The sequence below is a fragment of the Eleutherodactylus coqui genome, chromosome 5, assembly GCF_035609145.1.
Source record: "Eleutherodactylus coqui strain aEleCoq1 chromosome 5, aEleCoq1.hap1, whole genome shotgun sequence".
NCBI lineage: Eukaryota > Metazoa > Chordata > Amphibia > Anura > Eleutherodactylidae > Eleutherodactylus > Eleutherodactylus coqui.
The window spans coordinates 131,429,138-131,448,338 of NC_089841.1; the positions used below are offsets into that span (position 1 = coordinate 131,429,138).

Genomic DNA, 19,201 nt, shown 5'->3' on the forward strand with positions numbered 1-19,201 from the left:
CCTTCAGGATAAGATGGCTGCACTGCAGGTGCGGACGACTCTCCGCAGCGCTGAAAGAAAGAACACATGACTGGCAATTGAGCCAGTCAGGTGTTCTTTCTCAGCACCTGCAGTGCAGCCATCTTATCCTGCAGGAGAAAGAACACATGACCGGCTCCGTTGCCGGTCATGTGTTCTTTCTTTCAGCGCTGAGGAGAGTTGTCCGCACCTGCAGTGTGGCCGTCTTCTTCATGCAGGAAGACGGGCGCATCGGCGCCTGGATGTGTCCGTGTGACTAAGCCCTAAGCAATGTAATAAATAATATATAAACCATAGGCCATGGGATACGTATTCCCAAATACCAAAGAACTGAATATAAGTACAGATAAAAAGTAGGCAGCAGATGGTCTGAGGTATCACATAAGCTATACTGTAGGCACATAGTGGAATGTACGTACCATAAGTGTCCATGAAAACGGTCAGCCACGATACAGTAGATGTGCTGAAGTAGGCTGTAATGATATGTCAAGATTACCATACTTGGCAAAATGTCTTGAAAATACAATCAGTCCATAACACTTTGGCACAGATCCAGACCCCGTCTGAGAAGAAAGTGCTGACAGAGCAGTAGTGTGTCAATTCTCTGCTTCTTAATATTAAAAGGGAAAGATCCCAGAGACCTTTAGAACATGTTCTCACAAAAGTTTTGTTCCAGTATGGCTCCATCTATTTAATCAGCCAATGAGGTATAGTATTGGAAAATGTGTGGAATGCTTTATATATATATTTGAAATATAGTGGATATTTGTGTTTTAGTAAAGTTTGAGTAACATTTTGTGTTCTTCTTCTAAAAGAAAGTTGGCTGTGATGGAGTGTTGGGTTCCTTGTCTAGGGAAGATCACTGTGGTGTTTGCAATGGAAATGGCAAATCATGTAGAGTTATTAAAGGGGACTTCAATCACACAAGAGGAGCAGGTAATAATTTTATTATCTCACTATATACTATGCATGCTTTGTATATAAAAAAAACTCCCAAGTTATGTAAACTGTTTAGTGTGCTCTGCTAAGCCGTTTCCATTGCTCCAATTCACTTTAATGAGAGCTACGGAAGCAGTTCTTGGCTGAAGCCCTCAGCTGTGTTCGTAGTTAGTGGCCATGTGGCCAGTAACTATAGCAGTGGTTACCTCTTTAAATCTGGATAAATGTTGTTACCACGTGTTTTTCCTTCTGCATTAAAGCAATGATATAATATGTTACACATCTAATATATTTCCAACTTACAGGGTGGGTTTATTGTTTATATGTTAACAACCTATCAAGTCTTGTTCTGAAGCCTGTTCTGCGAAGCACTAAATTCTTTTATCCCTTGCTTTAAGGTTTATTTTGCTGAGCTATTTTTATACACTTAGATTAAAACGCTCTTTTCTAAATGTCATTTAGTCTACCTAAATCTTTCCATTATGTAACAGCCACTCCAAGTTTTCAACAGTAATGTGAAACCTGATCAATTGATGTTTTACTGTTTAAGCGCCAAGTGTCCCTGGCAAAGCAACATGGACATATTTAGTTGTTTGTAAAATCTTCTACTTCCCATAAAAAAGAAATTAATTTTAATATATTTTTTGAAAATGTAACTATATCAATATGAATCTATACAGCTGCAAAAAAAAGTAAGTGAAGCATAGATTACCTGAATTTCTGTATTGATTACTAAGAAAAAGTGGCCAGTTGTTATCTAAAGGTTCATTTAGACAGGACGAATGTTGGCAAACGATGTCTGAGCAGCCAGCAGAGGGGCGCGGGATGCTTCAGGAGATTTCCTCCTTGCTCTCCCCCACCCCTCTCCATTGACTTAACATAGCGGCCATTCAGTACTCAACGTCTGCTATTTACACTGTGCAATCAGCGATCAGTTCATTGTCTATCATTTATATTTCATAAAGTCAATGTTAAGTCATTGGAGAGGGGTGGGGAGAGCGAGGAGAGAACTCTCCTGCAGCCTTCCTGCTATGAGCCAACGATACTAACTCCCGTGCAACAGCCGGATGCCCGTTTGCCCGATATTCGTCCTGCCTAAATGGGCCTTAAGTCATACTTATGGACAAACCACACAATCTAACTAAACTAATGACACAAAAAGTTATAACATTCATTTCTTATTGAGCACATTGAGTAAACATTTACAGTGTAGGGAGGAAAAGAAAGTGAACTTAAAGATTTCTCCAGGAGCTAATTCTCAACAGGTGTTTCAATGAAAGAAAGGAGATTGAAAGTGTGGGTTTCACAGGGGCTTTGCCTATTAAATAAAGGAACACAAAGCCTGGTTACTAATAAATCTATTTGCCTCTAGAAGGATTGGTTAGTATGAACAATGCCTCAATACAATCATCTTTAAGTCAGCATAAAAAACAATGTTGGATCCCTGGCTTCTCGCTGCATGTAAATGCTGCCTGCTCAGCGCTTCAGTTAGAAGGTGAAGAGCTGAACAAGAAGTCAGCGAGAAGCTCACAATCCAGCAGTGATCTCTGCCTGCCTAAATGTTCTGCATGAGTTGTAATGACCTTAGCAGTGATGTCAGCGCTCATGCAGTTTTTTAGACGACTCTCGTCCCATCTAAGGCCTCATGTCCACAGGCGGATCGAATTTCGCATGCGGATTTCTGCAGCGGGATACCCGCGGAAACCATTTCGGGGAGATCACGGATGTAATGTTTTTTTTGCGCGGATGAACTGTGGATCATCTGTGCGGAAAAAAATCCGCAATCCCACCTACCAGTCTTTTCTCCACCTCCCTAATTGATTTTAACTTTTTCAAACCCGCAGTGCATCCTCAATTGTATTTATGGATGCACTGCAGATCGTCTGCACCCATTGACTTCTACTGGGCCCTTCCGCACTGAATCCGCACTGAAATGGAGCATGCTGCAGTTAGTTTTCAGCACCAAACGGTCTGCAAATCAAATCCGCATGTGTAAATTCAGTTGCAGATACCAGTGCTTCCCTATGGGCACTTTGAATTGTGAATCTTCCGCGCGGGTGACCCGTGCGGATTCCACAAATCAATTCTGCCCATGGACATTGGGCCTAAATGGGACATTACTAAAACTATGTTAGTATGCTACTATGTGTGTATTAGTTTATATTGTGTTTGTCTAGAATTGTGACTTAAACAACAATTAGACCACATTTTATTAGTAATCAATGCAGAGATCTGGCCAATTCCAGAAGGTTTGCTTACTGTATGTCTCATCCAATAGAATATTACAGTATCTATTGAGTTACTCTGATGTGTTTATCTATTATATATATAATGTTTTATACTACAAAGAACATATAAAATAAGATACTTGAAGAATAAATGTTCTCCTGTAATATGCAGGCTATGTGGAGGCACTGGTGATACCAGCAGGCGCAAGAAGAATTAAAGTGGTAGAAGAAACTCCAGCACACAGTTATCTTGGTAAGATAAAACACTTCCCTAATAAACGTGTTTAATAGTTATTCCTAATAACATATTTTAGACTTTCCGATGATTTGCATAAATATGACTGTATAACAAGATGGTATAATCCGTCAGATGTAATATTACAGAGATTCGTTCATAACAATGTGCCTTGGAGTGTGATATTGCAGCACACAGAGCCCCATATGACTGCATGCTGTGGAGCCACAAGGGACCTCACATAGCACTGTATAGTCTCCTGCCCATGACTGTGACGTATCCATATATCTTAGAAGTCTTGTATACAAGTTACAAAAACATGACTGCTTTGTTCTAAAACAAACAGCACCACATCTGTCTACAGGTTGTGTATGGAATTACAGGTCAGTCATCTTCACTTTAATTGAGTTGTGTTTCAATACGAGACATAACCCATGAAAAGGTATGGTGTTGTTTTTTTTTATTTTTTACAGCCTTTCTGACATATTTACTTTCAGTAGCTGTCAAAAATGTATGCAACCATGGAATATTACTTCAGTAACAGATTACCCTATTGGCCAAATATTGCTGAATAGTGAATTTGGATTTTATGAAATCCCACTTGAATAGTTAAAAGCTGCACTTTTCTTAAGGTATGCTGTAGTTCTTACGGCTGTGGTACTTTGTAGAATTTTTTGCATTTTTATCCCCACTGATTAAAACTGAGATTGCATTTTTATTGTTGTATTCAATTTCAAATTTACTTATGGATTGTGACTTTTTTTGTGACAATGGTATATTGGTGCCACAGAACTACCTCCTCTGTGACAATGTGGCCTCAGGGTGGGTTCACATGAGTGTGTTTTTGTGCGTACTTAGGTGCGTACATATGTGCTCATCTAGGTACGAGCAAAAACACGCGTGAACACAGCTGCGTGCTTGTTGTCAATGAAGCTTCAGCTGCTGCCGGAGGCTCCATTGAAAACAATTCTCTGCCGGCACCCCTGCATTCTTTTTCAGGGAAGAGCTTTACATATAAGCCCTTCCCTGAAAAAGAAACATTTAAGTTTAAAATCCCCGCCTGCTGGTAGCTCTGATTGTGATTGGCTGAAGCGCCTGCTGATAGCTGAGAACTATAGAGCCAGGAACAGCGGCAGAAGTCGCCGCTGAGCCCTGGCAGCCATCAATGGCTTTTCAGGGAAGGGATTTATAAGTGTGTAAAATAATAATAGTGTAATAATAGTGTAAAAATATAAAAAAAATACTCACCTCTCTTCGGCTGCCAGGGCTCCGCCGTGACTTCTGTCGCTGTCCCTGGCTCTGTAGTACTGAGCGCTTCAGCCAATCACAATCAGAGCTACCAGCAGGCGGGGATTTTAAATCCCCGCCTGCTGATAGCTGAGATCTACAGAGCCAGGGACAGCAAGGAGAAGACGCGGCTGAGCCTGGCAGCCGAAGGGAGGTGAGTATGTATTTTTTTTAAAATACTTTTCTTTGTTTTTTCAGGGAAGAGCTTATATTTAAAGCCCTTCCCTGAAAAACATTTCAGGGGTGTTGGCAGCAGGATCCTCCACCGCAGCTGTCATATGTGACAGCTGCGGTAGGGAATCCTTTATTCCCCGCAGGGATTTAGAATTCCTATGCTGCATCTGTCACAGATGTGGCAGGTGCAGCAGGGAATTCTTTTTCCTTGCGGGGATGCAGGATACATCTGCCGCACGCGGCAGATGTGTTTTGCATCCCCACGGGACATGGCAGCGGCGGAGAAGTAAGGTTTTTTTTTTACTTTTTTTTTTTTACACCTTAATGTTTCTTTTTCAGAGAATGGCTTATACGTGAAGCCCTTCCCTGAAAAAGAATGCAGGGGTCCCGGCAGAGCATTGTTTTCCTTGCTGCGGCTCCATTGAAAACAATGCGTGCACCCATGTCCTATCTTTGCAGGCACGCATCTGCAAAGTACGGACATGTGCACACACTAGCAGAAAAATACATGCGAGAGCAGCACTCCAGGGGTTAAATCCAAGTGAAAATCTTTATTGCCCACAACGTTTCAACTCTATCTCAGAGAGTCTTTGTCAAGTGCTATGTTACATACACACATACCCACATTATATAATCACCTTGACTCCACCTCCACCAATCACATACATGGTATCATTAACAAATTAAAAAGGTATAACGTCATTGGGTGAAACAGATTCGCATTACCGGTGCAGAATAACGAGATCCATCTAGATGCAGTGGTGTCAAACCCATGTGCAGCTCCGTCCGTCGCCGGAGAGGTCGCGCGTTGATGACGTCACTCCTCTCCGTACCTCACGTTCACACTATCGCGAGACTCCTTTGGTATTCCCCCGACGCATGTAATCATCAGCTGAACAGTCACATGATCGGAGCCTACACAAGGCTCCCCCCACAGGTACCGGCTACCAGCAGAAACAAATCCTGATACACATTCATATTGCCTCTGATCTACTGCATATATGCTGGATCCTCCATATTCAGAACCTCGTTACATACGAGAGACCCCACCGTGAATCCCGTAAGGGTATCTCTTGGCATCGCTACTGTTCATTCCGCGTTGTCATAGGTTACCATGACAACACATTCTATGTAAACAGGCGCAGGTCAGATCACTATCCAGGTTTATTAAATTAAGTATATATTATTAACCACCTCATGACCTCCATCCATTAATATATATATCCCGCATATAGCACGACCCGCAGTTGTACCCAATTTACATTCCCAATATAACGCTGTTGTATAACAACTATGGGACCACATAAACACAGACATCCACGCATAATGAACTATGCTCATTAATTTTTATTCAACATTACACAGCACCGGGTATGAGAAAACTGCATCACCCAACGAAACCTGAAAAACACAGAAAAAACAAATATTAAAAACCAATAAAAACATGTAAACCAGAATCATTATTAAATTTACTTATAAAGATCAAGGCACAGATCAATCCACATATAATAGAGGATTGTAATCCACATTTAGTCCCCTAGGGGTTAACGAATCCAACCTGAAAATCCACTTGGCTTCCAACAGTTTCAACCTCTGTTCTCTATTGCCAGTATGTATTTTTTTTTAAATACTTTTCTTTGTTTTTTCAGGGAAGAGCTTATATTTAAAGCCCTTCCCTGAAAAACATTTCAGGGGTGTTGGCAGCAGGATCCTCCACCGCAGCTGTCATATGTGACAGCTGCGGTAGGGAATCCTTTATTCCCCGCAGGGATTTAGAATTCCTATGCTGCATCTGTCACATATGGCAGGTGCAGCAGGGAATTCTTTTTCCTTGCGGGGATGCAGGATACATCTGCCGCACGCGGCAGATGTGTTTTGCATCCCCACGGGGCATGGCAGTGGCAGAGAAGTAAGGTTTTTTTTTACTTTTTTTTTTTTTTTTACACCTTAATGTTTCTTTTTCAGAGAATGGCTTCCCTGAAAAAGAATGCAGGGGTGCCGGCAGGGCATTGTTTTCCTGCTGCGGCTCCATTGAAAACAATGCGTGCATTCCCAATGGTGCACCCATGTCCCATCTTTGCAGGCACGCATCTGCAAAGTACGGACATGTGCACACACCATAGGGAATGCAATGTTGCAAATACAGGCGTGGTTTTTTGTGCGTGTGTATGCACGCACAAAAACACGCTCGTGTAAACCCACCCTTACCATGTGTTTTTTTATATATTTTTTCTTTTTTTTAAGTATTTTTCCATGTAGTTTTAAGCTACAAATAAAGCAACCAGATGTTAGCTGTCGGTGAATAGTAAAATACAGTTTTTGAGTTGTTTTTGCCATAGATTTGCCACATAGCTATTTTTCCTGCCTGTTAATTGACTTGCACTGAAATTTGTCTGTATACTTCTGAATGTAGAAAGGAAATGAGAGAACAAACTCCAATGGGATAATCATTTAAATTACATCACAGATGGAAGCAAGTAGAGCTATTATATTATATATGAAAATGTAATCAGGATAGCCAACACCCAAGACATACTGTACTCACACTGAAAACCAAGTTTAGGCTCCACTACATTCTCAGTCCATGATGTTGTTTCTCTCATAACACTAACTTTATAACTTGCAGTATATAAATTCTTTTCCTTTTTAATTTCCATCATTCTCCTGTTCTCAAACTCTTGCCAAGCAGCCGTAAGCAGAGAACAACTGATTGAAGACGTTCTTAACTATGCAAGTGTAATTTAGAAAAATGTAACAGAACTGATGTAAGTTAGATAAGATAAAGCATAAATTGCTCCGACACATGCAGTAGATATCGGCCAAGTACTTGTTCAGATGACAGCTCTTTTACACAACACTGCTGTAAACACGCATACTTGACTCAGGGATACATTGCTGCTGGTCAGGAGACCCCCATACATGTTTATGGAGAGGCTTTATACTAGTTCAGTTGAACAAGCAATGCTTTAATGAATGTACAACAAAGAATAACATAAAACCGTATTATTTGGATTCCACGCAAACACTTTATTAATGTTCGATTACCGCTGTAACTTGGTCTGAATCTTACCAACCGGGTGCACTTAATATTAAGCATGCAATATAGAATTATTACAGTCAGTCAATAGTTTACCTTGGCCAGGGGTAAATTCCTTCAAAGATGCTGTTTAAAGAAAGAAGTCTCCTCTGGAGTAGTTTAGTCTTGCAAGAACTTCAGTAAACCAAATGGCTAAGTCTGCTAACTGAAATATGCAGTCACTGTCCCCTGAACGAATATTAGCACAGTACCTTTAGAAGGCTGTATTTTGATGCGCTCAAAATAATCCATTTTACTTGTGATGAGCCTGGGTGATAGTACTGATGATTATACACCACTGAAATTCAATATCTGGATATTGGCTGTCAGTCTCGCTGTCCTCGCTGGTGGTCTTGTGGTTGGTTATTGCAGCTGACTTTTCCTTAGATGATCAGCAGACCTTTCTCCAGCACTTGTGTTGCAACAGCTGCGTAGTGCCATGCAGAAATCCAAGTTGAACTTTTTTACTGGTACATAAAAGCCCAGCTCTCCAGTAACACTGGGACAGCTCACTCATCCCAAGGCTCTCTGCAAAAACTGCTGAGCCACACCACAGCATAGGTAAAAGGATCTACCTTTTATACCATGCCCATCAGTCAATTAACAGTCGATTCACTCTCTGTTAATCTACAGAAGAAAAGTTAGAGTGAAAACCCAAATATGTGACCTCCCTGAATTTTCTAGCAAGAAAACATAAAAAGCACAGCAATAATATACATAGATATATATGCATCCGTATTTTACATCTTACATACACATGAGATTCTTGACTGGTCCTACTAAAATTGTTCAGTTTGGCTGATTTAATGAGATAAAAAACTTCAGAGTATTAGGCCGCCTGCACACGGGCGGAAATCCCGCGGCGGGATTTCCCGCGGGATTTCCGCCACTGAAAGTTTGCATAGGAGTGCATTACAATACGCACTCCTATGCAGATGGCCGCGGTTTGGCCGCGCGAAATCTCGCACGGCAAACAAACCGCGACATGTCCTATTTTTGTGCGGGGCACGCACTCACCCGGCCGCCGGCTCCGGTCTGTGCATGTGCCGGCTGCGCCGCAGCCGGCACATGAAAGAGCTGGGGCCTCCAGGTGCGGGAGAGTACGCGCTCGTCCCTGCAGGCTCTCGGGTCGGGTCCCGCGGCGAGAATTCTCGCTGCCGGATCCGACCCGCTCGTCTGCAGGCGGCCTTAATCATAATTAATATCTCGATAGGACAGCTACTGGGCATGCTCAGTAGCTCAGTATATGTTCTATGGAGGTCAGTAGATATTCTCTGGAGCTTATCAGGGATATCAGTGTGGCAGCTCTAAGGGCACTTTTACATGGGATAATTGTTGGAGCGCTAAAGGGTTGAACAGTTGTCCCAGCGCTAATCTCTTTTGTGCTTTCACACAAGAGTGACAATCACTCAGTGAATGGAGGCAGAGTGTGCCGGAGATTGCTCCTCCATTCACGGTAAACAGCCAGGAGAATGACTGCCTATTTACACGGGCTGATTATTGTTTAGTTTTTATGCTTGCCAAAATTGAACGATGAACGATAAGCAAATGAGTCATTCAGTCCCTGGCAGTATTTACACTGAACAATTATTGCTGAGATTCCCACAATCCATTGAGAATATGAACGATTATCAGTCCATGTAAAGGGCCTTTACGACTAAAAGATTGAAAGATTTAGCGATCTATTTGCATAGATTATTAATGACCATTAACTCTTTATCATCTTTATTTGCATGTAAAAGGACCTCCAGGAGTTATTTGCAGAGCCCAGCATCTGTTTAAACACATGCCCAGCTGTGTAAACAGCTGCCAACACATCCAATTGTTCTCTCATGGCTGCAGGCAGATTGCAATCCAGCATATGTTTAAATACATGCCCAGCTGTGTAAACAGCTGCAGGCTGCTTGGATTGTTCTCCTCCAGGCTAGTGTAAACATGCCATGGGGAGAATAGCTTGCAAACTATTGAAAGATAAATGTGTTTGCTTTATCTTTTAGTGGCTGAGCGATGGATTTTAAGTTAACCTTAAAAATATCATTTAAACGAAAAGTGCCCAATGCTCGGATTTACATTTAATGATATCGCTAATTTTTGGCCATTTGAACAAATTTTGAGTGATAATTGTTGAGTGTAAAAGGGCCTTAAGTGTCTCTTATCTCTATGTAAATTACAGAGATAACTGTCTAAACTATAGAACCTGCACCCTCTCTGCATCTCAGCAGTAGGTAAAGGAAAGAGGTACTGAGGACTTTAAAAGGGAGAATTGGGGAGGGCACATTCAGGGGAAACCAGGAAGTAGCCTGCCGGGGAGATGGAAACACTCCTTGTTGATTCAAATGTGTAAATTAATAGTGGACAGAAAACCCATCTGTATACAGTACATACAAAATATTACAATATATTCTTAATATTAAATAGTAATCTGCAAAGATTGATGGAGTTTTGAAATATCATTTAGAAGTCTATTTTGTCCTCTTCAAAAGAAAATGCAGCATATAGTGTTTCACAATGGTTTAAATGTGGTTATAGGGGGAATTAACTTGGAAGATCAGCAGTGGCAGCATTTATTACATAGTCAACAGAGTCTAATTTAAGGGACCAGTGGACTGTCAGCAGAACAAGCAAAAATAAATGTTTCTATTCACTCATTAAAGAGATGAAGAATACACAGTTTACCAAAGTTTTTGCGCTCTAAAAGCGGGCATAAATATATACATCATACGAGTGTAGATCAGCAAGTCAAAAAATTTGAGGGAAGTAAGAAGAGGGCGCATGCGCACTGCATCGTCAAGATGCTCGAGAGGAGAGAGTGAGAAGCGGGCAATGAAGCCCATGCTCATTCTTGGGGAGCTCTAAATTCACTAAGTGCAGCTCCCTAGATGGAGTGAAGGACTGGCCTGGAACATAGGGCATTGGAACTAAGTTGCCCTAATACTGCATTTGGAACAAACAAAATTACTATGAATAGTGTTTATATTCATCAATTTTGTTGGCAGACATTACCAGCAAGATAATATGAATGGGTGTTGTCAATCCTTAGGCCTCAGTCACACGGGCGCATCGGTGCCCCCTTGTTACTGCAGGAAGGAGACGGACGTACCTGAAGACGGCCGTCTCTCTGCAGCGCCGGAGGAAAGAACATGTGATCGGCTTCATTGCTGGTCATGTGTTCTTTCATCAGCACTGTAAGTCACACAGGCGGATGCCGATGCGCCCGTGTGACTGAGGCCTTAAAAGCATAAATGACCTGATTTGTGCATATCTATAATATAAAATTACATTTTGTTATATTTCTTGGGTTAAATAAGAGCAAATCTATATATATATAATTGAATGTATGTCTGTCTGTGTGCCTGTCTGCGTGTCTGTCTGTCTGTGTGTCCTTTATGCGCTACTACACCATTCATCCGATCGCCATGAAACTTTGGGAAGTTGTTGAGTACACTCCTGGGAAGATTACAGGCATAGTACATTTATGCTATGATAAATGGCGCGCGTGCGAGCGTCGTCGAAAGTTAAGCCCCCCCCCTCTCCCACATAGATCGTTTGATTTCCATCATTGCCACTAATTCTCTCACTTCCCGATGTCATAGAAACATGAAATTTGGCACAGGCATTGATTATGTCATAAATAGGAAAAGCTGATAGGTCCCAACTTGATTATTCAATTCTAAGCACCAAAGAATTAGCGTCCAAATTTTACGTATGGAATCTAATTTTCTCACTTCCCAATGTCATAGAAACTTGAAATTTGGCACGAGCATTGATTAATGTCATAAATAAGACAAGCTAATGGGTCCCAACTCGATTATTCAATTCCAAGCGCCAAAGAATTAGCATCCACATTTTACGTACGAAATCTAATTCTCTCACTTTCCAATGTCGTAGAAAAATGAAATTCAGCATGAGCAATGATTATGTCATAAATAGGAAAAGTTAATGGGTCCCAACTCGATTATTCAATTCTAAGCGCCAAAGAATTAGCGTCCAAATTTTACGTACGGAATCTAATTTTCTCACTTCCCAATGTCTTAGAAACTTGAAACTTGGCACGAGCATTGATTATGTCAAAAATAGGAAACATTAATGGGTCCCAACTCGATTATTCAATTCTAAGCACCAAAGAATCAGCGTCCAAATTTTACGTAGGGAATTTAATTTTCTCACTTCCCAATGTCATAGAAACTTGAAATTTAGCACGAGCATTGATTATGTCATAAATAGGAAAAGTTAATGGGTCCCAACTCGATTATTCAATTCTAAGCACCAAAGAATTAGCGTCCAAATTTTACGTATGGAATCTAATTCTCTCACTTCCCAATGTTATAGAAACTTGAAATTTGGCACGAGCATTGATTATGTCATAAATAGGAAAAGTTAATGGGTCCCAACTTGATTATTCAATTCTAAGTGCCAAAGAATTAGCATCCAAATTTTACATACGGAATCTAATTCTCTCACTTCCTGATGTCATCTATAAATATAAAAAGGAATGTATGTCTGTCTATCTGTCTGTTCTTTATGCATTACTACACCATTCATCTAATCGCCATGAAACTTTGGGAAGTTGTTGAGTACACTCCTGGGAAGATTACTGGCATAGTACATCTACCCTACGATAGGTGGCGCACGTGCGAGCATAGTCGACAGTTATGCCCCCCAGACAAAGATCGTTTGATTTCCATCTCAAGCACAAAAGCAAAAGGCATTACGAGCAAGCGTGTTCAACTACAAAATGATGCATCCGCCGAACGTTTCGCAAGACAATTGCTGGATATTGAGAATGCTGAGGTAAAATGAAAGCTGTGCTGTGATTGGTTGCAATTTCTTATACTGCTGAGGTAAAATGAAAGCTGTGCTGTGATTGGTTGCTATTTCTTATACTGCTGAGGTAACATGAAAGCTGTGCTGTGATTGGTTGCTATATATTATACCGCTGAGGTAACATGAAAGCTGTGCTGTGATTGGTTGCTATATATTATACCGCTGAGGTAACATGAAAGCTGTGCTGTGATTGGTTGCTATATATTATACTGCTGAGGTAACATGAAAGCTGCTGTGCTGTGATTGGTTGTTATATATTATACCGCTGAGGTAACTTGAAAGCTGCGCTGTGATTGGTTGTTATCTAGATATATAAAAACGAATGTATGTATGTATGTATGTCTTCGCAGCAACGCGCGACGGGTAAGCTAGTATAATATATTAAAAGCCAATAAATAAAAAATGAAATAAAAATGAATTAAAAACTAAATTCAAATTTGGTATAGTTATCATCATACTTTTTCAGTGCTTTGTTTAGGTCCATGGATGAGAAATCATATGACAAGTATAACAAATATGGAGGATGTTGATAGGGAGTATAAAGAAGTAGAGAAAGAGATGGAGGAGGGGGATGAAGAAGGGACAGACACAGATGAATGTCCCGCAAGTTTTAGGGGTACCATGAAACATGGACCACCACTTTCGGCTCCATGTCCCACCTGCAGGACATTGACCCACTGTGCTGTTAAGGATATATAATGTCCATGGCCATGCTTGCTGGACCACGTGTCCAAGTTAAGGTGCAGACAGCGTTCTTCAATGTCAGGGACACAGTATCACTTACATGGCAATGCAGGGCAGGGATGGCTTTTTGGGGAAAAAAATGGCAGCTGGGTATCTGGTACTATGAATTAACATGGAGCATCGTGTTGCAGAAGACATCTATGTCCACTAGCCTGAAGGCAGCATTTCCATTGCAAGTAGCTGTGCAATGAAAACTCTGTGCTTATGTATGGTTGGGGTGGTATTTTGTCTTAAGTTCCCATAGCTGGTGGATGGAGGGCTGGATGTTGATCTGAGACATGCTGGAATATCAGGTAGATGTCATTGTCAGTGAAGGTGGTGGTGATAGTGGTGGCTCAACTTCTGCTCTTTGTTTCTCATTATTGGCTCTAAAGCCTGCAGCCCATTCATCAATTATGGAGGAGAAAGCTGAAGTAAGCGTGCTACTGTCCCTACACAAAACTCCCTTTCTGTGCTCAGAGTCTCCTGTGTGAACAGGGAGGGAGATGGAGGAAGAGGCAGCTACAGCAGCTTAAGAGGGAGCAGGATGAGGCTGACTCTTTGCCCTCTGGCCCAGTTTGGCTCTCCAAGGCAATAGGTGGTGGGAGTTCATGTGGCTGTTCAAACACGTTGGGTTGAGGTTGTTTACATTCTTGCTACATTTTAAATGCTTACCACAGATCTTACAAATGACCCCTCTTATATCATCACGTGCAGTTTCCTGTGAGCAGAGCTAGCACCTGATGTTGCTGCTTCTGCAACTAGTAGTACCTGAGGGTGATGGCACTGCTCTTTTGTTTTTCTGTGACACCCTACTCGCTGTCTTGGCAGGGTGGTGGCCCACAAAGTCTATCTCTTCTCCTGTGAGCTGCTATGATGACTCTGCCTGCCTTTCCATGTTAGATCGAGTACTTTATCCTCTTCCCCCTCCTCTTCCTCTTTGTCGTCCTTCTCCTCCTGACTGTACTCTATGTCACAGTGAGTACCGGGAGCTGGCACCTGCATTTCCATATCCCTCTGAGTACACATTGCCTATGGAGGACTGACCACGTGCACTGACCCACGCTCATCTTCCTCCTTAGAGAACAAAACTGGTTGAACATCAATGCATTGAATGTCTTGGTCTTCTACCTCTGGTTGTTTGGACTGCCAAGTTGACATTCATGGCACTGAATGAGCAAACGGCTCATCAGACTGATCCATATGGATTGCTTTGGAGGGCATGAGGGATTTGGCAGAGTGTGAAGTAGAGGATAGATGCTCATGGATGGCTGGTGCAGACTGACTACTATGTGCCTGCTACTGGGAGGTGGCGGTACTTGAGGCATGCTATGTCATCCACTCTATGACCTATTTTACATGCTGGAGATGTAACACAAGGGCAAAACCACTTCTAAAGAATGACAGTGGGCTTGCCTCACCTCCTGTAGAACTTGGAGCTATTGCTTCAGTGGGAGCCATGTGAAGTGTCAACTTGGCCCATCCTCTACCACTTCCACGTCAATTGCTGACACATCCTCTAGCCCTTGCTTTCTTCATGTTTCTTTTTTTTTTGTTTACTTTTTAGTTTAGTTTTATGTAAGTTATCAGCTAACTTTATAGTGTGCAGAAAAACACTTATAGGTGTAAGGTCTGCAAATAATTTGCAGTGGCTAGACTGGGGACTTTGAATGACGTCTGAGGCTACTAACATGCACTGTGTATATTTGCTGTTTTCCTGTTTGTTTGTTTTTTAGTTTTATATTAACAAAAAAGCACTACCAACTAAATAATCTACAATTCCTAGGAAACACCATATGTGAGAACAGAAGGCCACAGAGTATAGCTTGCGTCTTCTTGAGCTGTCCCTGTTTGCTAGCTGCATAAGGTCTGCAAATGATTTGTAGTGGCCTGACTGGAGACTTTAAAGGATGTCTGAGGCCACAAATGGAGAACTGCAATATTCCCTACACCAAAGCATAGTTTATCTGTCTAATTTGCTGCTTTACACATTGACAACAGCAGAAATATACCCTCTCCCAAAGTACAGACTAGATTTTGTACAGGCATGTAAACGTGATGCAGTAACATTCTCTGCTCCCTCCAATAGTACCCCATTTAAGTTATCTGCTGATATAAAAGCTTTTACACCCATCAGCAATGTATCCTTTGTAATAAAGCTAAAGGATCTGGGAATGTTTAGCTTGCAGAAGAGAAGACTGAGAGGAGACTTAATAGCAGTCTACAAATATCTGAAGGGCTGTCACAGTGCAGAGGGATCACCTCTATTCTCATTTGTGCAAGGAAAGACTAGAAGCAATGGGATTAAACTGAAAGGGAGGAGACACAAATTAGATATTAGATAAAACTTTCTGGCAGAGAGGTGATCAATGAGTGGAACAGGTTACCACAGGAGGTGGTGAGTTCTCCTTCAATGGAAGTATTCAAACAAAGGCTGGTCAGACATCTGTCTGGATGATTTAGTGAATCCTGCACTAAGCAGAGGATTGGACCCGATGACCCTGGAGGTCCCTGCCAACTCTACCATTCTAGGATTCTGTGATTCTATGAAATATCTATATTAATGACAGTTTGACACAATGCAGTTTCTCTGTCCTGTGCTCAACTGTGATATGGAATAAAGAATCCTTACTACCCTGTGACCTCTGTTGAGCTTCTGGACCATTAGGAAGAGGTTTTTTTCTCAGTTTAACCCCTTCCTCATGATGGAAGTCCCTCACTTTCCTCTATAGGATCCTCTTAGAACCTGGTGGCTATTATTTCTCTTGACTATAATATGCAAGATCGAGGACACATTTGGTGACATCAGCAAAGCACCATGGCTCCTGATTGGCTGCATGCTGACTTCTGCTGCAGGCATTATGGGAAAGTCAATTTTCCCATGATCTTTGCCAAAAATCAGTTCAGACTTCTGCAGTGCAATTTTGGAAAAATCAGGACAATTTTATTTCTTAGCTAATCAAGATGAGCAACACTAATTCTGAACACAGACTAACATAAAACGGTCCAGAAAAACAGGAAATAAAGTGCAAGCTCTGTTTCCTAGGCTCCTGAACCTCCCTAAACAATGGAGGTTTATAATTGTATAGCTACAAAACAACATCGTCATCTACCAGCTGTTCAGTGGAAAGTGCAGTGGACTTGTTATATTTTTGCAGAATCACAATTTCTGGCTATGGTCAGACCATTCTTTCTTTTGTATTGAAGAGTGGAGATTACAGAAGGGCTCGCCTGACACACTGGTGATATAATACTCTGAGTTTTAAAGCACAGATGTTTATTAAATGACCCTTTTTGGAAAAAATATGAGCCCATTAAGGTTTTTTCCCACTATACTTGCAAAGAGAAGAGGCTTGGATTTATCACAGGAAACAGCAATTGTTTCATATATCATATATCAGTGTTTTGGACAAATCGGAGCATTGTTTATTCATATTGTACTGCTCCTGAGATTTGTGGCTTTTAGTGAAAATTATGTTAAAGAGGTTTTATCATGAAAAGTTCTTCGTAGCTGGGCCCATTATAAAATAAAAAAAAAACAGATAATACCTTTCCTCAGACCCCCAAAGCGGTTTAAACTGCCATAGCGCCAGCTTCTGGGTAGTTGGCCGGGCGGAAGCATGTGACCACTGCGGCCAATCAGAGACTGCAGCATTACCATTGGCACTCCTGGCATCAGTGCTCATATCCTGGGCACCATGATAGTAGAAGTTTTGAGATGTGATGCTTCTACCCGGCCGTTATCCGAAAGCTGATGCCAGGGCAGTGTAAGCCACTCAGCTCCAATTTGGGGGTCCAAGGAGAGGTGAGTATGGTCTATTTTTTATTTTATAATAGGCTCAGCTGTTGGATAAGTTTTTATAGTCCTGATAAAACCCCTTTAGGAATTTTTAATAGTAGTTTTGAAACCAGGGTAATGAATACCTATTGCAAATATTCTGAAAACTGACAAAATACGTGGGATCAAAAATGGAGTATTGTCATCTTATTATAAACAGATGGCATATCAATAAGATATGCGATCGCTGTATGGTTGGTGGAGGTCTGGCATCTGGGCATCCCACTGGTCCTGTGAATGAAGGGGGGTGCTGATTAAACTCTGTAGCCTCTTCACAGTCTCTCCCTGCACAGTGCACTAAACTATAGCACAACTCAGTTTAAGTGAATGTAACCAGATGCAGTTCTCTGTATAGCCATGTGGCCAGGAGTGCCACTGGGCAGGGAAATACAGTTAGAGGTTGTCTAGAGTTAGAAAAAACATGCCTGCTTTCTTCCAAGCACAGCACCATCCTTGTCCATAAGGTTGTGTGTGGTATTGCAGTTCATCTCCATTAAAGAGATTAGGAGCAGAGCTACAATAGTTGGACAAGAGTTGTGCTGTGTTTAGAAGAAAGCAGCTAAGTTTTTCTAACTGTAGACAACCTCTTTAAGGGGCCACAGTGCTGAAGCAACTCTGTAGCCCCTTCATTCTCAGAATCATTGGGGGTCCATGAGGTCAGACCCCCAATGATCATAAAGTGGTAGCAAATCTTAGTAGCAGTATATCACCAGGATATGCCAGTTTTTGTGAGATGGGAATACACCTTTAAGTTAAACCTTCAAATGAAGAACAAAGTTATGTGTTAATGTAACTGCATGTTATCTAGCTTAATTGCAAAAAAATTGTGGTTCAGCTCATGGTACATATGTATAAAGGAAACCCTGGCCATTTTATTGACACAAAGGGGCTTATGTACTATTGGAAATTTGACATGTTTCTGGTGCAAATTACGCCAGAAAAATATCAAAAATGTTTTTCGCTACACTTACTTTGTGTTATAGACACTTTCTGGCCTTTTTTTTTTGCTGTGTCTGACAAAGGGATGTTCCTTCATTAAAAAATGGGGTTTGGCCTAAATTGCATCAAAAATTGCATCAAAATTTTGGCAAAATTTTTGGCATAAACTAAGCTCACTAAAAGGTGGTCTAAACTTAGACTAGACATTCGAGTTATATCATTCATCAGAGTTACTATGATAAATCTGGTGTAATTTAAGACTCTCTAGTCTAAATTTGTACTGTCTAACTATCAGACAGCATTAAAACCGCATAGTTCTCTGACATACAGCCCCCAATATGCTGTTTCCCAGACGAGCATATCACATTTCAACAATTTGATATATTTTCTGATATATTTAGGTGCTCTGATCACTCAAGGGTTTTGTTGGGGGTTCAATTAGCAGATTGTAGTGCTATTGTTGCCTTTAAAACAATTGGGACCCCAAAGGACCCCATTAAAGGCAGTGGTGTGTATCTGTTTAAAACAGATATTACTTAGATGTTATGTTTCTTTTATAAATAGAAGCCATTACATTAGTGTGAGCAGAGCTAAAAATTAGTTTTTTACTTTTTTGTAATATAAATAAACAAAATAGAAATTAATATATTACTCCGTCTGTTGTTCAGTTACATTCGATAATCAGTGCAATCTTAAACAGCTTTAAGGGACACTGGGAAACAGTCAATTAATGATGACTGGAGGATTGAAGAGCCTGGAACCTTTTATATAGCTGGAACTACAGTTAACTACATTAGAAGAGGACTTTGGGAGAAAATATCAGCAAAAGGTCCTACAACAACACCCCTTCATCTACTGGTAAGATGCAACAAAAGCAAAATACATAATGCTGCCACTGCTAATTATATAATGACTGTATC

General features: G+C 41.1%; 1 protein-coding gene across 2 annotated transcripts in view; it reads left to right on the plus strand.

Moving 5' to 3' along the window:
• ADAMTS19 (ADAM metallopeptidase with thrombospondin type 1 motif 19) overlaps window positions 1-19,201 on the plus strand; it is a 245,169-nt gene that overhangs the window by 188,024 nt on the left and 37,944 nt on the right. For both annotated transcript variants that reach the window (XM_066603164.1, XM_066603165.1), the window contains exons 15-17: window positions 834-954; window positions 3,358-3,438; window positions 18,982-19,139. In XM_066603164.1, coding sequence (XP_066459261.1) covers window positions 834-954; window positions 3,358-3,438; window positions 18,982-19,139 — 360 coding nt within the window. The remainder of the gene's footprint in view (window positions 1-833; window positions 955-3,357; window positions 3,439-18,981; window positions 19,140-19,201) is intronic.